Genomic DNA, 21515 nt, shown 5'->3' on the forward strand with positions numbered 1-21515 from the left:
GACAAGTTAAAAGCAGGGAGGCATCGGGAAGAAAACCTTGCCATCAAAATAGAATCGGATAAGAAATGGGTTAAAATGGGGGAGAAGGCAATTGCAGGTTACTTTATCCTCCCCTTCTTTCTCTCCTATTTTATTGTTCATTTGTCACCTCGCGTACAAATTGTGTCTAACTGTTGTCCCATGATCACCTTGCTCTTCCATGAGCCTTGATCTTTTAAACAAAAACAAATAAATAAAAACAGCACTTTGAGACATACCTGGTCATTATAGTCCTGAGGGTTTTGCCGAGAAATTGAATGCCATTGCTCTGGGGCTGAGCGGTGAAATGTTACAGAAGCCATAACTATTTAATGTGAATTTTCTCTACAAATGCATTGTTTTGTGGAATCCTTGCACATACAGTACTTCCTGACAAATTTGGAACTATTATTTCATATGTGGGTTATCTTTGCCTGTGAAAACAATGGAAGGTGTGTGTATTTTATTTATCTTTTAAATTTTTTGTGAACAAAGAAAATCACCCCAAAGAATATCCAGAGTGCAGCAGGAGATAAGCCAATCATATAGCCGTGTAGATATTGAATTGAATAGCGACATCGAAGCACCATGAAGGAAGTTCCAGAAACTTCCTCTGGGGAACAGTGGAACAATTGTAACTGGCAAAGTATATTAAATCGTGACGACCAAACGCTTCAATAATATTTTGCCTTGTTAAAAATACCAGTAGTCTGAAATAAAATAAACCAGAGTGGTGCAAAGCCACCCAATGCTCGCCTGTTTATACATTTATCGTTTTTAAAAGACTAGTCTAATAATTAATATTTTTTATAAAGCATTGCAGTGAAGTCTGATCTAAATAATTTTAAAGCAATCTATGTATTTGTATATTGTAATCAGTAACAAGAGCGCAAGTGAGCACAATATACGCCCGAACAAGAAGGTATATACAGAATTGTGCTACTACATGGAAAACAGCATCCTGGTTGCCATGGCAACCTCTTTAGATGACGGACGTATGTCACGACACAACGTCTCCAGTCTGTATCTGTGTACCAAATATGAAACTTGAAAACTTTGGGAGTTAGAGTGCGGACAGGAACGGATGGGAAACAGCATCCTGGTTGCCATGGCAACCACTTTAGATGACGAACGCATGTCACGACACACCGTCTCCACAGTCTGTACCTATGTAGCAAATATGAAACGTGAAAGTTGAAAACTTTGGGAGTTAGAGTGCGGACAGGAACGGACGGACGGACGGACAGACAGACAGACAGAGAGACGGACGACCGGTATCACACAATACGCCATATATATATATATATATATATATATATATATATATATATATATATATATATATATATATATATATATATATATATATATATATATTGGGCATATAAAAAATAGTGTGGTCGATAAAAACATTATAAAGGAAAAAATAACTTGCACCAAAAACTTTAACATTTTCACGCTCATGCTGACGCCCACGCCGGGGGTATCGCTATAGCTCTCTGTTCTTCGAACAGGCGAGCTAAAAACAACTTATGGTATGTTGTATTGAGATGATCACGTGGAAATGGTGTAAAGTTTCATCTTCCTGGGTTCTAAGATTGAAGTGAGTGGAGAATGTGAAGGATAAATTAATAGACTGTTCGCATTAGGGAGAACAGCAATGTCAGGATTGACGAAGATCCAGAGGGACAAAGATGTGACAAAACAAACCAAGAGGATGGTGAATGCTCTGGTATTTCCAGCAGCAATGTATGGATGTGAGTCATGGACAGTAAAAAAAGAAAGAAAGGAAGAAGATTGACAGTTCTGAAATGTAGTGTTTGAGACAAATGTTAAAAAATTCCAAGGACTGTAAGAAGAACAAACAAATAAGTGCTTGAATAAATTAGACCACCGTGTCCATTAGAATCACTGACGCTAAACAGAAACTGTCGTACTTTGGACACATCATGGGTGCAGAAAACGAAGGTCTGGATAAATCATCCATGCTGGATATGGTTGTGGGAATAAGAGGAAGAGACAAAACTTGTATGTGCTGGATGCACGGAGTAAAGACTGCAACGTAGCTGTCTCTGCCAGAGCTTTGGGAAGCGGTGCAGGATCAGGATGTTTGGAGAAATCTGATCATGAATATCACCAGAAATTGACAAGACTTGATGGGAACAAGATAAATATGATCTCTGTGCCACGGGCCTGTTCGAGGAGAACAGTCCGGGGCTAAACAACAACATATTGTTTTGATTATAAGATTTTATAACGAGCAGCCCAGTATTTTATTATGAAAAAAAACATCTTTCCGGCAATCCTCAAGCAGCATAACTCTTTACAAGCTCTGCAAAGTGTGTATTGTACTAAACCATTCAACCTTGAATGTCCATACACCACGAAATCATCCAACACGAAAATGTAATGTAGTATTTTTTTTTTAATATCTTTAAACAAGAATAGTAGGGTCAGGAAACAGCATAAAAGGGATCATCGCATCAGATGCCTTTTAAACAGAGGACGATACACCAGTTCGGCAAACTTCAAGAGGTAATAGAAAAGGAAATGATCAACAGCACATGCAAACACATTTCTAAATGGCATAGATTACTCGATCACACATCAAATTGCATTTCTGACACTTGTGTGGAAAACAACGAGGATTTATATTTAATTTAATTTCAGTTCCATAAAGTTCCTCGAGTTGAGCTACAGTTCATTGCAACAGATATCAAATGCCTCCAGTAAGACATACTTCATCTACTTGTGTCTGTTATTGCGTGACATTCTTTGTAAAAGAGGCATGTGCAAACTTCGTGTATTCGCTCCTCCGGTTCCATTTTTTCTTTGGATCTTCCACGATCGTGTTCCGAAAGTATCTGAACCTCGAGGCAGAGTAAAATCTTCAGAGTTTCCTCGCTCAAGTGCTTTCTCTCGAAAAGTCCTTCTTCCTTCGCTTTTTAAAGGAGCGCACTGGAACATGTCAGAACCTTTTGTCTGCATAACATGCCTCGAGTCATCATTGGGCATGGTTGTGCAGCTTGTTTCCGCAAAAGACTGTTGTTGATTCTGTGTTTTGCAAGGTGCACCTTGGTTTTGTTGTACCGCAACTACCATGCTCCTTGATTTTGTCCAATAATGCTCCTCTTGTAATGCTAAAAATTGGCTAGACGTTTCCAAACAGGAACTGCTTTTTGATTTCCAAAATGGAAAACGATTACGGTAAGAAAATCCGTGGAAAGGCCAGACGCGATTGGAGGAGTTAGGACAAATGGGGTGCTTATCTCCGCGTTCGTTTGCGACTTTGAAGGACTCCGTTTTGAAAAATGTACATTTTGGTGCACTGGCATTGCTTTCTGTTGTAGCAATAGCCGAATTGTTTGCCGATATAGAAACATGAAAATCAACCAAACATTCTGGATTGTTATCATCGCTCATGCCACATGACCTATGGGCTAAGAGGTTGTCATCTTTGACATTCATGTTTTGAACCTTATGATGAGAAATGCTTTTTGACCTTGTTTTGAGATAACTTCCAATGTTGTGTGCAACGCTTGCATGTTTTTTTGGTGCATGAAAGGAATAGCTTTTGTGCTTTGCAGGATGTGGTGGAGAATGGGATTCTGTAGAGTTATATTTACTGAATTGTGCTTTGTTTTGATCAAAAGCAGATGCAGCAATGCTGCGATGCGTGTCATCAAGAAACACATTGCCATCGCCTGGCTCACCACAGTGCAATGCCATTGCACTTGCTGAATTTTCATGCTCACCGTTTTTACCATCTTTGCTTGTAAACAAAGCAGAGTCCGCGCATTCTAATGATGAAGTCGATGACTGAGATCGTTCGAGACCCACGGAAGAAAGTGCAGATAATTTTTCGAGGGATATGGTCACACGCTGAAAAAACTGTTCAAATCTTCCCAGACGTAGATCTGCTGCTTGAATGGCCGCTTTCATAAAGCGCTCTCGTTCATTCATTTCTTCGAGTCGTATCGTCATGTTTTCTACCCTGCCATCACAGGAACAGGGGAGAAAATTCACTTTATACGGTACAATGACTTCCTCTAGTTTTAAGCACAGATTCACATGCAGATGGTGTATGCATGGCTGAATTGAAGCATTCGTCCTACTTTTACCTTATGATCTCTACTCCATCTTGAATTTTGACTGTGCCGAAAAGTGGTTATTGGGTATGAAGGCATGAGTAGAGAACATGCATGAAAAATAATTTAACACTGTAAATTCCTTGTACCATGAGATGCACCTTTGTGTGGTAACACTGATCCGCTCAGCTGAAGATGAACTGAAGCAATCGTTCTTCTCTGCAAAGTATTCCTCCACACAATGCTCTTCAAAAGTGTGCAATTTCATCATCTCTTCATCATTCAGAAACAGCTCTGCAAAGTACACACCGGTCGTTAAGTTAGTTAATCCATAACTTTAATACCTTAAGGGTCTGGTTTAGAGTCGCAGACTAATGAACCTGTGTTTTACGTAAATTAGTTCACTTACTCTTTTTGTGATCCGCGTAACAATATTTACTGAGATTGAGACATCGCAGGATGCTGACACGTAAAGAGATTGCAGGGAAGACCAGCTTTTCTTCTCTTAAACAATTACAATTTCTAAGTAATGTGGCTGTATGATGCCAATAATGATGCGTCAGAAAACATGAGCGCAGGGAAATTCATCTTGGCTGAATCTAATTTTGATCAGCTTATTTGGTGTACCCATCTGAGCACTTGCCTCACGATGCTATGATTCCAGTTTCAAATCAAGCATGATATACAATGCTTATTTATTTGTCTATTGTCTCATTATGTACTTTTCAGCAACACCATAAACATACTTAAGGGATTTTCTTATATGTTATATATTGTTACAGGGAAGGGGTGGGGAGGCAACTGGAGCCAGATGATGGTAAGAATAGTGTGGTCCGCATGTCCGTGTATGTGAGATTGCTCTCGCAACAGGGAAAATGTCAGAGTAAGTGGTCTTGTAAAACATCCACTGAGCAGGCAGTAGGTGTTTATTTTAAAGCAGGCAGAGTAAGATTGTAGACCAACATGTAAAACCTCCTGTAAATACGAGGCAATGCCAGGTAGAGGTCTTGGGCATTTTACAAAGGCACAGAAACGGCATCACAAAATGCACTTTACAAAAGGTATGGACACTTTCAAACCACCACAGACAGGCATGGCAGTCCTACAGAGGGCTCACAAAGGACCGCATGATGGGCGGCCTTGTGTGCTGCAGAGAGGTCCTGGATTGGGAGGGGGGGGGCATGACGGACGTTCTGGGAAAGCACCACCCACATCCAGTGGATGACCAATAAGGACCAGCTGTGGGCAGTCCGAATGCTGTGTTGGAGCACCACCCCCTTCCTGGGGACCGGTCAATGGAGACCAGCCGTGGGTGGTCCCAAGAGGAAATAAAAACTGTTGCGTGGACATGCGTGATGTCACTCTGCTTCAGTAGCTGCCACGCAGGGCTTTGAGGAGAGGTGAGAGAGCATCGCCTTCATGCCTTTTCACCTTCCGCACCCAAGCTAAACTGGAGCAACAACAATCTTCACCCCTGCACACTAGCAGCCTGCCTCGAGTCCTTGCCTGCCCCATTGTTTCATGTGCAAGTCTGGAAATCGGCGCCATTTGGGGGTTAGGATTTATTTCTCCTGTGTATATAGGTTTGCGTGTCGCTCACCCCTACTTGCGTCCGTCGACCGCTTGGTTCGTCCCATGTATTTTATTCAGAGCATCTTGTGTACCATTATCTCCGTATTCTCTTTTTCGCTGAACCCCATTTTAATCAGAAGAAACGTTTTCCCATCTTTTTCCTCCTGCACCTTGACTGCCAGGTTTGGCTCCATTTGGGTGAACCTCGGGAATCTAAGGATTAAGTGAACACAATATCTTAACCACCGTTTCGGGATGCGCGGATGATCTTAGGCCATCCGACTCAGCGCTGTCTCTGTGTTAACGGAAACCTCTGATGTGACAATATTGTTGCGGATTTCGCGCCCGCCGGCGTGCGACGGCCACGTAACTCGAATCGCGGCACGTCGCCCACCGGACGGACAATCCAGTCGTGACCCTCTCGGACTAACGCCGGGAACCAGTCACGGGTGGACCTTTCGGTCTCACCGCGATCGAGCCAATCAGCCCCCGCGTGGGATAGGGTTGCTCGCCAAATTCGACCTACCTAAGTACCCACGCGGAGGGTAGACCGGGCGATCGCACCTCGCCGCAGGTCGACTTCGGACACGGGCCACTTAAGCGACCCGTTCCGTACTATCAGAATAACCGAGCGGTGTTATCGTCGACCTCGACGGTTCGATTAATTATCGGGCGTATTCAGCCCACTACCAACCCTTTACGTGAAGCAAGATGGGGATTCAATGGAGGAAAAGACGAAGCGAAGCGGGAGAACAGTTCAACAATAAAGCACATTTATTCGCGGCACACGGGAAGCACACAAATACAATTCCACCAAAAGCACACAAAAAAAAAGAAAACACACTTCCATTTACACAAAAAGCAAATATAAAAGCGAAAACAATGTGCAGAGCTTATACCGACTACCGAGCACACGGCAACACTTATACAATTCTACCTCACAGACGGCGCTGACAACACATACCCAAAACCAAGGAAAAGAAATACCTCAAGAATGAGGCGGGCCTGAGGCCGAGACCGGGTCGGGCCTACCCGTCTGGTGATGAGACGCGGAGCGGCGATGGCCCCGCAACCCGCGGGCCTCGTGGACGGTGTCTGGTAGGGGGTGGGAACGGGGCCCCCTTGGTCGCACTATCTCAGCGCGGGGGGAAACAGGAGGGGGTTGCTGATGCTCGGGGTATAGAGGATCTTTATTATCCCTGGTGTGCGTCTCCACCTCGGCCAGGTCGCGCTGCCGGCCTCCCTCGGGCGTGCAGCTCCTGGCACCGACGCGAGCACCCCCTCGTCCGACTCTCTTCAGCTTCTCCAGCCACTGCAGGCTTCGGGCTCCAGACTTCCACACTCGTCCCCTCCGTTCCGACTCCTTCTCGTTCTCGTTCTCCTTCCCGTTCTCGTTTTTCCTTTTTGTTCCGACTCCTTCTCGTTCCGACTCCTTCTCGTTCTCCTTCTCCTTCTCCTTTTTGCTGACTGACGAACACCGTCCTTTTATCCCCCCGTAACTTCGCCTTTGACCCCCTCCCTTTGACCTTTCACCTCGCTCCCCATTGGCCCGAGAAAAAGTGGGCGTGAAGGCTTTTTGATCCACAAATTTGCATATTTCGATCGTTCTGGAGGCGGGGCCAAATCGCCCCTCGCTCACCGATTGGACGGCAAAAAGTGGGCGTGTGTCGTTTTTGATCCGTTTTTGAAGCACAAAATCCGTGATTTTGTACACGCTGTTCAACGTGCGCCCTGCACGAGTCCAACACCGGTACCCACAGCGGGGCAAGAACGGTGGCGATGCTACGGTTGCGAGGTGTGACGTGAAGGTCGTGGCGGTTGTGGTGAAGCGGTGGTTGTGGTCGGTGGTGGATGTTGTGGTTGTGATCATGGCGGTTGGTCCAAAATAAAGATAGTAAAAGAAAAACGGCTATCCTGAAGAGTCGCAGCTCGCATAAATGACATGTATTCCCACTAGACAACGGGTTTGGGCCTAACTACACATGCACTTACCGAGATACCTCACCTAAGGGACCTGAATGGTGGTTTGCGAATCTGGTAACCACAACAATATCTACAAACTCCTCCATGAGTCAAGGCACCATGAAATGGGAAGTAAAGTAAAAGTATGAATGTAATATACAAAGCATAAAAAAACATTACATTCAAATGTGTTGGAGGCCAGTTTTATCTGATTAAAAGAAGCTTTTATGTTTAACTTGTATTAATTTATCAAATTTACCAACCTTTTCAGGAGCATGACACCCCCCACGTGACTATGTGTCGATTAATTGAATACTGTTTGAATGTCAGTTGCATCATGACTGTCTATTAATTACGTAGTAATGTAACGTACCTTTTTAAACCTTCAGAGTAAACCCTTTGGACTGCTGAGACCCTTCACCCCTTAGACATTTAAGACACTTTAAAGTCATTTTAGCCCTTTGAAGACCGTTTGAGGCATTTTGGATTTCTTCAGGCCATGTAGGGTGTCGACCCTTTCATACCCTAACTACTATTGGAACGTACCCTTTAGACCCCTTAGACACTTTCGACCCTAACTACTATTGCAACCCCTCAGACATTTATAGCCCATAAGACCCTTACGACCCTTTCAACAACTTAGACCTCTTAGACCCTTGAGACCTTTACTCCCTTTTGACACCCTAGACCTGTAGATTTTTAGATCCTTTAGAGGCGCAAGTCCTTTAGACCCTCTAGATGCACACCACGCAAATATCTATAAAGTCTTCTTGCGATATACAAGCTATTTATACTTTTTTCAGCAAATAATGCTGACCTGAGCTGAGCTGAACTGACCTGACCTGACCTGACCTGACCTAATGTGCAAACTCGATACCCATCCGGTGGGTGGGTACTCTGCGAGTCATCAATACTAATAAATATCAGTATGTCAGTGTGTCTCCTCCATAATTCCAAAACCATGAAACCGAGCAGCCTGAGAATTTGCATTCATACGAAGAATACGCCAAAGAAGCGGTGTGAGGAGGAGGAGGAGGAGGAGGAGGAGGGGAAATTGGGACCATACTCTGTGCAGAGCGTTGGTGCTGCTGAAGCAGTCTCCTTGGCTATTGGGCACAATCCTGGATGGGTCGCCACTCCGACACAGTATACCAGCATGTTGGCACTCATTTTGCTGACCTCGGAAGGATGACAGGCCGAGTCAACCCCACCTAGTACTAATTCAACAGCTGAGCGGGATTTGAACTCAGGACCCTCGGATCCAAAGCCCACCACCCTAACCATTGAACCAACACCAGGCATATAGTGTGAGCAGAGGGAATGGGAAGGCTGCCCCCCCCCCCCACGCATTCCTCCAACCTCCTCGTGCTCCATGCTAAATGAGCACGTGCATCGGCAATATACTCAACTTTTCAATCGCACACATGGACGGATTTCCCCACACCCGCACTGTATGGTGGCACATCCCGTGTGGCTTCGATGCTGCAGTATGTCCGCTCTCGAGGCTTCGTCGCTGCAGAAGTGCACGATTCATGAGACGGCCGCATAACCTCCTCCACAGCACCAAGCACCACGGGCCCAAGTTCGAGTTAAGATCATGCGCCCGCGAAACCCATGCACCGCACACACGTAACCAAGAACAGGCACATGTATACCCCACAGAGAGTCATTGTTTCCCATTTCTACCATGTCCATGTGTGCTGTCTCCGTACCTCTTCGCTTGCAGAAACTCCCAAATAGTAATATATTGGCAGAACTATAATAGTATATTTATATCAATATTTTGTAATGTCAGCAAATCACCCAAAACGGAAAGAGCAAATTGCGCATGTAAAGCCGCTGTCACACCTTGACGTTTTAGCCAGCGTATGGCAACGTATCAAAATGTATGTAAAACGCTGGCGTACGCTGAACTATTGATGTTTTTTCCAGTTTTGGACGTATTCATAACGAGTTGGACGTATGCATAACGTATTAGTAACGTACACAGAACGTTTCGATAACATATAGATAACTTATAACAACGAATGCTTAGCGTGTTGTCGGCGTTCACAACCTATGCCCAACGATAGTCTAACGTATGCATAGCGTGCGGCAGTGTATCTCCGACGAGTGGCGTAGCCTATTAAAAGGCTGCGGCTCGACGATTCAAATCATAACCGCACTAGACATCGAGCCGCTGTCACACCTTGACATTTTAGCCAGCGTATGCCGACGTATGAAAAATTTGCCGAATACGCTGGCACACGTCGAATACGTTTTGGGTAAGTTTTGTATATGTTAAGAGCACGCTGGCATACGTCGTAGTACGCCGAGTACGTCGACAAATTTTAAGCATGCTGAAAATTTTTCGACGTATGCCAGCGTATGACGCACACGTTTCGCATACGCTGGCCATAAGTTGTAGGAACGTTACGCGATCGTTAACACACGTCGACACACGTTACTTGTAAGTTACTCATAAGTCGAAACACGTCGAGGTAATGTTTAGCGTACCCAAAACTTATTTCTAACGTAACGTGCTTTGAACCTATGAGTAACGTATCGCCAACGCACATTAACGTATGTAGATGTATTTGACGTCTTTCGGACGACCACAGAACTTACTGAACGTGTTACGAACTTACAGCTACCGTATTGGCAGCGTTTTGGGGAATTGGTATATAAAAATGGGGTTCACAGGAGGAACCCGTCAGTGTTCCAGACTCCATGGTTTTTATTTTTTTTCTTTTTTTTCTTCGGCATGACGGTGATGTTGACACTTTGATTTCTAGTGCGGTTATGATTTAAATCATTGAGCGGCAGCCTATTAATGATATTATATTATAACCGCACTCAAAATTGAAGTGTCAACATCACCGTCGTGCCGAAGAAAGAAAAAAAAACAAAAAAACCATGGAGTCTGGAACACTGACGCTAAACATTACCTCGACGCGTTTCGACTTATGAGTAACTTACAAGTAACGTGTGTCGATGTGTGTCAACGATTGCGTAACGTGTCTACAACTTATGGCCAGCGTATGCAGAACGTGTGAGTCATACGCTGACATACGTCGAAAAATTTTGAGCATGTTAAAATTTGTCGACGAGCTCGGCATACTACGACATATGCCAGCGTGCTCTTAACGTATACAAAACTTACCCATAACGTATTCGACGTGTGCCAGCGTTTTAGACAAATTTTTCATACGTCGGCATACGCTGGCTAAATCGTCAAGGTGTGACAGCGGCTTAATTACCGAAAATAAGGAACCCTGTGGACTGTGCCATCATCGCTCTCAAAAGCAGGTTATGAAGCACGCACGGTGTTTCACTCAATGAAGTTACAATTTCTGCACATTCCATAATCTTTTCTTCACTCAATATAATCGTCCAAACAGTAGAAAAAGTTAAGTTTAATGCTCCACTTGAAAAATACAAAAAGTTATAAAAAAAAAAATCACTAATTTGTTAAAAGTTTCGGATTTTACTCCAGATTTCGACACTTATTTTCTCCACCAGATCAGATTTTCAAATTTGACATAATATTTCGATAATATACTTAAATTAGACTGTGAGAATAGATCCTGTTTCCAAATTGAGGCATGTTTGAATATGCCGAACAAAAACAGCGAATTATGACCCCCATCGAGTGTGAGCGAGGTGTCCTCGGGTGTCCAAGGATGCGCCTGATAAATGATACAAGCCGGTAGGCGGCGATGGAGCGCCGAGCATGGAAACTATAAGATATAGAGCAAAATGGATGTCATATAGCGGATAGGGAATCACCTTAAGATTATGCATATCAAATCTCATCCAGTTCCATCTACTGATAACTACTCGGTATCCATTTGAATGAAAAGTACCAAAAATGCGGTTTGAAATCGGAAATCCCCAAAGTTCGAGGGGGTGCTGTGGGTGAACAAAGATCTAAATCGAAAATCCGGCTCGATCGTTTGTGCACACACAATGTATTCCAGACGATTAGTGCGACTTTTCATGACCATCCGACCATAACCCTAGGAGGAGTAGCATTTGGCGCGAAGGTACCTCCAGCTCTCGCATATTATCGATTTTTGCACCAATTGACCTTTGACCCCTGACCTAAGCGAAATCGGTCAATATGCCCTGAGGCAAAGTTGTAGTACTCATTGAGTACCATGAACCTGCAAATTTCATTCGTATCGATGCACTCACCTGGTCGCTAGGGGGCCTTCAATTTTCGCGCATACCCTAATTGTAGTGGGCGCTGCGGGTAAAGTATTCCATATATCACAAAAACCGGAATATATTTGATAGAGCATCACCTGTAGATCATTCGTGCCAAATTTCATAACCCTACGTGGGATAATGGCTTTCGGAATTGATTTCGCGTGAACGGTACCGATTTTTGAAGGTTTTTCGGTTGTTGCTGGGGAACCAAAGGGTCCCTAGCAACCATCACAATGTCCAAAGCACTAGGTCATAAGATGTACCTACCACCCGAGTTTGGTCAAAATATGCCCACGTTTACTCCCAATTATGCTGATGACAAACGAACAAACATCCAAACAAACAGACAGAATTACTGACAATAAGTGTCACCTATTTCAGCGACCCAATAATTAAATAATGCCGTTAATCATCTTCAAAAGGAGTGTTTTAATTAACCCAAATACCTAATTTGCAGTCACACTCTTCCTTGGAGTTTTGTTTGCATGAATGCAAAGTTTCATGCTGCTCGTTTTCATGGTTTTGGAGTTATGGAGGAGCCACACTGACACACTGACATTTATTAGTATCGAAGGTTCTAAGAAATACAAATACAATCATTAAGAATGGAAACATTCATACTCAAGCCACTGTCCTTGTCATCCTTGTTGCCTTGGCACTTGCAACAGCAGTGTTGATGACAGCAGCCACAAAGGATCATGGTAAGATGACTGAAAATGATGAGGGGTGGTGGCAACACTGGCCGTTCATGAAATGCCATGATTAGTTGGTATCGCTGAAACTTCCATACCTGATTGGAAATCGATTTTACTTCAAAAAAGGTGTTGCTGTGGAAAGGGTAAAATAAGCAAAAAAAAAAAACGATTACATTGTAGCATGACAATGGTAAAGGTGTTTCGGATTGAAGTGAACTTCCATACTTGGATAGCAAGTTGGGTGATTTAATTCACTTACAAACTTCCTTCAAATGGAATGGCAGTATAGCTCAGTTATAGTCCTCTTTGACCAGTGCAGTCCACCATAACTATAAAGTATCATCTTGGTGTTTCCCAGGGAGGAGGGGAGGACAGAGAGTTAGGGTTCTCAGGGGTGAGGGGGGGGGAGCGAGAGCAAATATGGGACAGAGTTGAGAGGGGGGTTGAAACTGAGGTGGGGGAAGGGAAATTGAATAGTTGTGGGTGGGGGTTAATGGTGGGGGTGGGGGGAGGGACTGGAGAGCAGGTTTAAAGGCTTGAAGTGGGGAGGTGATGGAAGCCTTCAGGTTGGTGGGAAGGTTGAAAGTTTTGGTTTGGGAGCGAAGGTTGATGACTTGGGGATTGGGAGTTGGGGGGGAATTTGAGGACTTGAAGTCACATTTTACATTGCCGAAATGTTCCATGGGTACTTGCCTGTCTGTCTGTCTGTCCCACCATGAAGCATGGAAATGTTTCTCAGAGAGAAATAAAATTAAGTAAAAGTAGCTTAAAATTAATCCAAACTTCGGGGAAAATTACAATATTTTCAATCAAACAATTAATTGAACCCAGGAAGTATAAAAGCAACAGGCCACTGCTTCAATCACTCACAAAATTTGCTGTTGTTGGTGTAAAGAAATATATATATATACCTCCCATTTTTTGAGCTCCGTCAACCGGCGCAAAAAAAAACATTTTGAAAAACCCTCGTAAACTAATCAGGAACTGATATCTAGAGTATGAACACCATTACCTAAACATGTGACATGCCAAACTCACTTGAATACTGCAATGAGCAAGTTGACCAAAAGAATGTTTGCTACAAGGAGATAGCAAGCCATGATGGCAGGAGATATCCAGGCTCCAGGAATGCATGGTGGCATTCGCTTTCCATCCTCATCATACAAGTTATCTCCGCATGGGGCTGAGGAAAGATGACATGTGATTAGCTTCTTAAAACAGCACTTCACACAAGTAAGCCAGTCGAATAAAGCAAAATGAATCAAATAAAATTACAGTTTCATAAAAGTCATCCATTCAGCAGTACAGGTGAAAAAACAAGATCTGTAAGAATGAGAAAAATGTAAATATGAATTATATTGACAACACTATAAATCATATTTGCTCGATTTATGTAGTGCAATCAAAATGCAAATGGTGTTAATTTCCTCTGCCACCGAAGGTAGATGGAGGTTCTGTTTTCATCCCTGTTTGTTTGTTTGTCTGTGAGTAGGATATCTGAAAAAGTTATGGACAGATTTGGACGAAACTTGGCGGACGTGTTGGGTAGGTGACATGAACAAGCCGATTAGATTTTGATTCGGGTCCAGACGCATAACATCTGGTCCATCAGTGGGATAGAAAACATAAACTTAGTTTATAAATGTGCTTCCATTTTCTGAGAACTTTTTTTGATGTTTTCCGAATTCTTTGCACGATTATTTTGACCTTTAAAAGTCCATTCCATAACAGCAACATGGTATCATGGCACAGCAAGTTTTGACCTTATCATCTTGTTGGTGTGCCGATATGAGTTTAATGTGAGTGAGTTGTGAGTTTGAATTTTTTGAATAAATTAATTTGATTTTTGTGAGTTTGATTAATTGCTGTGTGGCAACAATTAAAAAGTTGACAGAAATTCACTTTTCTATGTTATCATCGTGCCGAAAGCGTAGGAAAAAGTAAAAAAAAGAGTTTAATTATAATATGGTTTAATAATGGGAAAGGTCGTGCTGTAAGTTTATTTGTGATTATTTTGAGACGATGCACGTGTTGGTTCTTGATCGTAACTTTACAAGAACATATTGTTGCATTAAATCTTCAAAATCAGACATCAAATGTTTTACTTTATATTATATATTTTTTTAGAAAGTATTACAAGGAAATCAATACTTACGATTGATCTCCATTGCATATACTGTGGGGAAAAAAAAAATAATAATAAAATCAGACAATGCATTCACTAAGCATGAAAGGTTAGAAAGGTATAACAAAGTAAAAACATCCGTTCACTTCCTGATTAACCCATATTGGGATAACACGACACCAAGAGATCTCACAACATATTGGTATTCCATCCATCCATCGGGACCATACTCTGTGCATTGCGATGGTGCTGCCTAAACAGTGTTCTTGGCTATTGGACACAATCCTGGACAGGTTGCCACTCCTACACAGGATAGCAGCAAGCTGTCACTCATTTTGCCGACCTCGGAAGGACGACAGATAGAGTCAACCCCACCTGGTATTAATTCAACAGCCGAGTGGGAATTGAACTCAGGATCCGAAGATCCCAAGTCCACCACCCTCACCATTAAGCCAACACAAGGCATATAATGGCTATAAAGACCCTTTAAGGACTTTATATTCTAACATGGCCTCTTGTGGATAAATTATGTCCATCAATGGTCATAATAATATACCTAATCATCCCCATGATTAAAGAGATACAAAATGAAATATTATGGAAGTAATATTGTTGTTTTTGGGGTCAAATCATCAAGGTCCATATCAAACCATCATCCCTAAATACAAATGAAGTCAGGTGAGTTGTAATTACTTAATGGTCCAAATTATGTTTCCTGTATCTCTGACACTTATGGAATAGTATCAATCATATTTGTTGTTAATATCCTCCAAGTTCAGCTGGGAAATTATTAATAGTATACATAGCAACAGAACAATTACATTCAAGAATTGAACAGGAAATTAAACAAGGAAATGATTTTAGTTAATGAAAACAATCTTACTATGAAGTTTTGCCTTACGATCTATTTGATCCACAAACACCTCCCCATAGATCATCCAGTAGGGCATGTAGAAGATGTTTCTCGCAAGGCGCCAGGACAGCTCGCCATCTGGGTGCAGGATGGCATGCCTGGAAACGCCAAAGCTCGTGAGAACCACCAACATGATGACAACGAAGTAGAGCATGTCTATCATCTGCAAGGGGTAGCATTCACTCAGGACACTGATTTAAACCTTCAACAGCAGACATTAAAAATCATTTCAAAGGTGCATCAGTTCCTTCTATTATTCCACTAAAATGACGTGAAAAACGGCTCTCACCATTTTTCCAATCATCATGACGTATGGTCCCAAGTACTTGTTCACGCCAAAGATATCCAACACCCTGATGTACCAGAATATAATATCAACACAGTAAATGACTCGTCCATAACTCATGTAGGGCTGCTCTTGGATCCGGAGTACCACTCCGAAAGTGAAGGTACAAATGGCCATCAGGTCCATAATGTTCCAGTATTCCTGGAGCCAAACTTTCACTTTCTGGCTCACTTTACCTGGCTCAGACATTGCCACCTGCAATAATGGACATCATTGCTGCATCAAATTGGTTCTATCTAAGTGCAGGAAATACAAGTGAAAATGACAGTTCATTTGTAAGCTGGAATTAAGACAAATTGAATATGTATTGCTCATTCAGAAATAAACAGGAAATGCAAAATTAAATGATAAACAGAAAGGTATATGCAGGAGTACATGCTGCACAAGTTGTGATCAACAAGCATCATCCGCCATATGAACAAGTGGTCCACTGCTTCACTCCAGCATCATTAAGAAGACAGTTTTGCAGCTTTTACAGTAATGGTTCTATAATAGGACACGATTTGTTGTCCTTGCTATACACAGTTAGGGGGTCTAACCATTTACAATTCCAAAAGGAAGTTCAGTCCAAGCAGATGTTTTAAACTTTATTCTGTACTGATGAGTTCTAATGAGGGCGAAACCTGTCTCCAGCGATGCTATTTTCTCTGTTTGTGGCTATTTGAACTGAGTCTCATGGCCAATTTCTGGAAAGCACCAAATTTAAAATTTTTGTAGCACCCCCTTGGCAGCAAATATCTAACACTTAGAATTGATTGAAATACATCTGAGAACCAAGGAAAACCATGTTGTGGAAGTTTCGAAGTGGTCATATTTGCTCTATCTGTACAAACCAACTTACCCTAAAATAACTGTGAAAAAGCTGTTAACATGCAGATAGGATATTGAAAATGTATTGATCACTGAAGCACATTAAATGACTGAAAATAGTAAAGACCATATCAAACAGAAAACAACACAGGCTGCTTTACATTTAATTTCACAAAAATAACCACATTTTTCAAAACATAAACCTTGTACGATACAACGGATTAATTGATGAATTTTGATCTATATTGGACTCACACAAGGAAACCAGGCAAGATCTAGTATATATTGTTATGGTTGTGGGGATAGATGGAAGAATTTAATAGGGAGTTTGGTATTGTGTAGAGTTGCTTGGTCCGTGGACGAGTAGAAATCAACTCGATGTAACTGAGTTAGGGAATCTGTGAGGTTAAGTGTTACATGTAACCATACGAGGGGTGGTGCGGTGTTAATTTGCTTAGGGAATAAGAATAAGTTCCCCAGTATGTGATTGCCCTCTGTGATTTTCCCTATGTTTTTAAAATTTCAAGCCAGGCAGTAAAACTGGGAAATGTGTCCCTGAAACCACAATAAACAGGAGAAGCCCCACCGTCCTGGATTTGGGCGGCGAGCAGGCCGCGCCCTGGAGGCGGAGGATATAGAGCGCACAGGGAAGAGGGCGTCGGAGGTTCCTTCTGCATAGGACAAGAGATCAGTCACACGTGTGATTTTTGTGAGAGGCTTCCGACTGGATAGAAAGAGAGATCTGTATGATCGAGGTCGAGGGCAGGTAGGCTTGTGCACGTGTGGATTGTGGAAGGCTTCCATCTGGATAGAACGGGAGATTGGCAGAGCACACACACACGAGGTAGGTGTGAGGAACGCACGAGGCAGGTGGCACCGTTGGAAAGAGGAAGGCTGGCTCATTTTGAGCCTTTGTTTGGAAAGCTGCTTGTGGATTGCCTGGCGGACGTATGCCCTGCCACGAGAGAAGTGACGGTGCTATTTGCTTGAGTGTGCATGTGCTGGTGGAAGCGCTCCCCATTCCAAGTTCGACAAGGACCAGCTCTGGGCCAAGCTGAGTACCAGTAAACTTAAAAAGGGGGGTTTCTATTTTCATTTTGTGTCACCCTTTGTCTGTATTTGCGTCTGTGTGCGAGGCCTCGACTGTAGGAGTTATTTATTAGGGTACCCTGTGAGTACAGGGTACCCTATTGTTTTTCTTCTGTTTATTTGTTATTAGGGTATCCAGTCAAATGGACTGGATAACCTATTGTTTTTCTTCTGTTTATTATTATTATTATTAGGGTATCCAGTCAAATGGACTGGATAACCTATTGTTTTTCTTCTGTTTATTATTATTATTATTAGGGTACCCTGTGAGTACAGGGTACCCTATTGTTTTTCTTCTGTTTATTATTACGCATTATTATTATTATTCTTCCGCCGGCATTTTGCACCCTTTTTCGCTTTAAAAATCATTTTCTCTGGAACACTAAGTCCGATCGACAGGAAATTTTCACCATAGTATGTATCTTTTTTGATAGCACAATCACGTTATAATTATGACGTCATTGGTCACGTGGTACGGTCGCCATCTTGAAAAAAGCGATAAACTTTGGACATCTGTATCTCGGAAACCGTGCAATGGAAAAAATTTTCGTTTGATACATTTTACTAAGCTCCCTATGGGGAACACGTGTGATTTTTCGTGACGTCATAGGTGAAGCGATATACCGGTGAAAATTCGTCAAGTAGAACGCCATATGGGAAAAATCTGAAAAATTCTGAGCATCATCTACGCCAAAAATCACTGACGAAAATGTTTTTTTGACGTCATCGATGACGTAATTCGGCCGCCATCTTGTTTTTTAGTGTTTTTTTTTAAATCTTCTTCTCCAGAACGGCTATGCAGATTAAGGCGAAACTTTACACGCACATTCCCCCTGAGGTCCTCTTTCAAGTTTGTTAATTTGTTGTTGATACGTCACATGGTTTGGCGGCCATCTTGAAAAAACCCTAAAACCTTCAAACATCTTCTTCTCCAGAAGCGCTGGTCCAATGAAGGCGAGATTTCAGAACTATATTCGTGACATGTATGCGATGCAAGTTTGTTAATTTCAAAGTGATAGGTCACATGGTTTGGCCGCCATGTTGGATTTAAGAAAAATATTAAATAAAGTTTTCTCTGGTATTTCATAAGCCATCGAAGCGAAAATTTGCAAGTGCCTTCCTCGCTCAAGTCTGCATACATGGTAAAAATTTTTACCTCAGAAGTCACATGGTTTGGCGGCCATCTTGGATAGAAAAATAGACTTTATCCGATTTACACAAAACTTCACACACTTGTTCGGGTCGACGATGGAAAGCAGAATTTAAATTCATGATATCCTCGGTCACAAGGTTCGGCAGCCATCTTGAAAAAACCCGAAAACCTTCAAACATCTTCTTCTCCAGAAGCGTTGGCCCAATGAAGGGGAGATTTCAGAACTATATTCGGGACAGGAAGGCGATATAAGTTTGTTAATTTCGAATTGATAAGTCACATGGTTTGGCCGCCATCTTGGATTTCAGAAAAATATTAAATAATGTTTTCTCTGGAACCGCTTAACCAAACGAATCGAAAATTTGTAATTATCATCTAGCAGGCAGTATGCACGCTTGGTAAAAATTATGATGTCACACGTCACATGGTTTGGCGGCCATCTTGGATTGAAAAACGCACCTTTACCGATTAACACGAAACTTCACGTACGTGTTCCAATACCCAGTTGGAAGCAGAATATACATTTCTGATGTCATAGGTCACATGGTTCGTCAGCCATCTTGGATTGAAAAACAATATCTTCAAACGTCTTTTTCTCTGAAACGGCTGAACAGATCCAGGCGAAACTCCACCACTATGACCGCCTCTCCATGACGAATAAAAGTTCCCACCCCCTTTTGAGGTACGATGCAACGTTTGGCAGCCATATTGGATTGAAGGAAAAATATTAATTAATGTTTACTCTGGAACTACTGCATCAATAAATGTGAAACATCAAGTTTATGGTGGAACGCTCATGCGGAATGAGGGTTTGAAATTTCAACGCGATCGGGCCCAGGGTTTGGCAGCCATGTTGGTTTTAAGAAAAATATTAAATAATGTTTTCTCTGGAACTGCTTAACCTGGAGAAGCGAAAATTTGCAGTTATCATCCACCATCGTGTTTGCACACGTGGTGCAAATTATGACATCACAAGTCACATGGTTTGGCCGCCATCTTGGATTGAAGGATAAATATTAATTAATGTTTACTCTGGAACCGCTGCCTCTATATATGCGAAAATTCAGGTGACATGCGAAATAAAAGTTTAAAATTTCAACCTGATCGGTCACGCGGTTTGGGAGCCAGAATTATTTAATTATTTGAATCTGGAAGCCAGTAATAACGAAATTGAATGCTTTGTGCTGCCCGGTTCGTAACTCATCTGTTCCGTGCCGTCTCGAAGCAGGCCTGTGTTTGTATCACCATTAAATAATGTTTTCTCTGGCACCGCTTATCCTTTCAATGCCAAACTTTGCGACTGTCATCTGCAGAAAGTCCCATGTTGTATCAAAGGCGGACGGACTGGGTACCCGGTCATCACTGCCAGCAGTTATAAAGTGGCAGTTCTAGTTAGGGTACCCTGTGAGTACAGGGTACCCTATTGTTTTTCTTCTGTTTATTATTACGCATTATTATTATTATTCTTCCGCCGGCATTTTGCACCCTTTTTCGCTTTAAAAATCATTTTCTCTGGAACACTAAGTCCGATCGACAGGAAATTTTCACCATAGTATGTATCTTTTTGATAGCACAATCACGTTATAATTATGACGTCATTGGTCACGTGGTACGGTCGCCATCTTGAAAAAAGCGATAAACTTTGGACATCTGTATCTCGGAAACCGTGCAATGGAAAAAATTTTCGTTTGATACATTTTACTAAGCTCCCTATGGGGAACACGTGTGATTTTTCGTGACGTCATAGGTGAAGCGATATACCGGTGAAAATTCGTCAAGTAGAACGCCATATGGGAAAAATCTGAAAAATTCTGAGCATCATCTACGCCAAAAATCACTGACGAAAATGTTTTTTTGACGTCATCGATGACGTAATTCGGCCGCCATCTTGTTTTTTAGTGTTTTTTTTAAAATCTTCTTCTCCAGAACGGCTATGCAGATTAAGGCGAAACTTTACACGCACATTCCCCCTGAGGTCCTCTTTCAAGTTTGTTAATTTGTTGTTGATACGTCACATGGTTTGGCGGCCATCTTGAAAAAACCCTAAAACCTTCAAACATCTTCTTCTCCAGAAGCGCTGGTCCAATGAAGGCGAGATTTCAGAACTATATTCGTGACATGTATGCGATGCAAGTTTGTTAATTTCAAAGTGATAGGTCACATGGTTTGGCCGCCATGTTGGATTTAAGAAAAATATTAAATAAAGTTTTCTCTGGTATTTCATAAGCCATCGAAGCGAAAATTTGCAAGTGCCTTCCTCGCTCAAGTCTGCATACATGGTAAAAATTTTTACCTCAGAAGTCACATGGTTTGGCGGCCATCTTGGATAGAAAAATAGACTTTATCCGATTTACACAAAACTTCACACACTTGTTCGGGTCGACGATGGAAAGCAGAATTTAAATTCATGATATCCTCGGTCACAAGGTTCGGCAGCCATCTTGGATTGAAAATGAATAAATTTTAAAAATCTTCTTCTCCAGAAGGGCAAGACAGATGAAGACGAAACTTCACAGATATATTCCCCATGAGGTCCTTTCTCAAGTTTGTTAA

The 21515-nt window shown here is 42.2% G+C and overlaps 1 protein-coding gene across 2 annotated transcripts; it reads right to left on the reverse strand.

Moving 5' to 3' along the window:
• Positions 1–2329: 2329 nt before the first annotated feature.
• On the reverse strand, positions 2330–16139 carry LOC147015173 (transient receptor potential cation channel subfamily M member 1-like). Of its 2 annotated transcripts, none has more exons than XM_085849705.1 (7): positions 15854–16139; positions 15535–15727; positions 14682–14702; positions 13565–13709; positions 12453–12658; positions 4268–4400; positions 2330–4012 (listed from the first exon to the last, which is right to left on the reverse strand). In XM_085849705.1, the coding sequence occupies exons 1-7, from the start codon at positions 16097–16099 to the stop codon at positions 2764–2766; spliced, it is 2193 nt and encodes a 730-aa protein (XP_085705831.1). In that variant the 5' UTR covers positions 16100–16139; the 3' UTR covers positions 2330–2763. The 2 variants fall into 2 exon arrangements, with proteins under 2 accessions (XP_085705831.1, XP_085705832.1); XM_085849706.1 differs by having other exon boundaries at positions 15553–15727; positions 15854–16138.
• Between the last annotated feature and the right edge of the window lie 5376 nt (positions 16140–21515).

The sequence above is a fragment of the Eptatretus burgeri genome, chromosome 12, assembly GCF_056783735.1.
Source record: "Eptatretus burgeri isolate ZD-2024b chromosome 12, Ebu_testis_v1, whole genome shotgun sequence".
NCBI classification, from domain to species: Eukaryota; Metazoa; Chordata; class Myxini; order Myxiniformes; family Myxinidae; genus Eptatretus; species Eptatretus burgeri.

Bases quoted from the DNA above. Each gene is read 5' to 3' on its own strand.
- LOC147015173 (XM_085849705.1), bottom strand. From the start codon at position 16,099: ATGTCTGAGCCAGGTAAAGTGAGCCAGAAAGTGAAAGTTTGGCTCCAG. The intron at 4,401-12,452 runs GTATGAATGTTT...TGTACTTTGCAG, and splicing joins TGACAAGGACAGTGGCTTGA to AGCTGTTTCTGAATGATGAA. The intron at 4,013-4,267 runs GTGCATCTCATG...CTGTGATGGCAG, and splicing joins ATCAGTGTTACCACACAAAG to GGTAGAAAACATGACGATAC.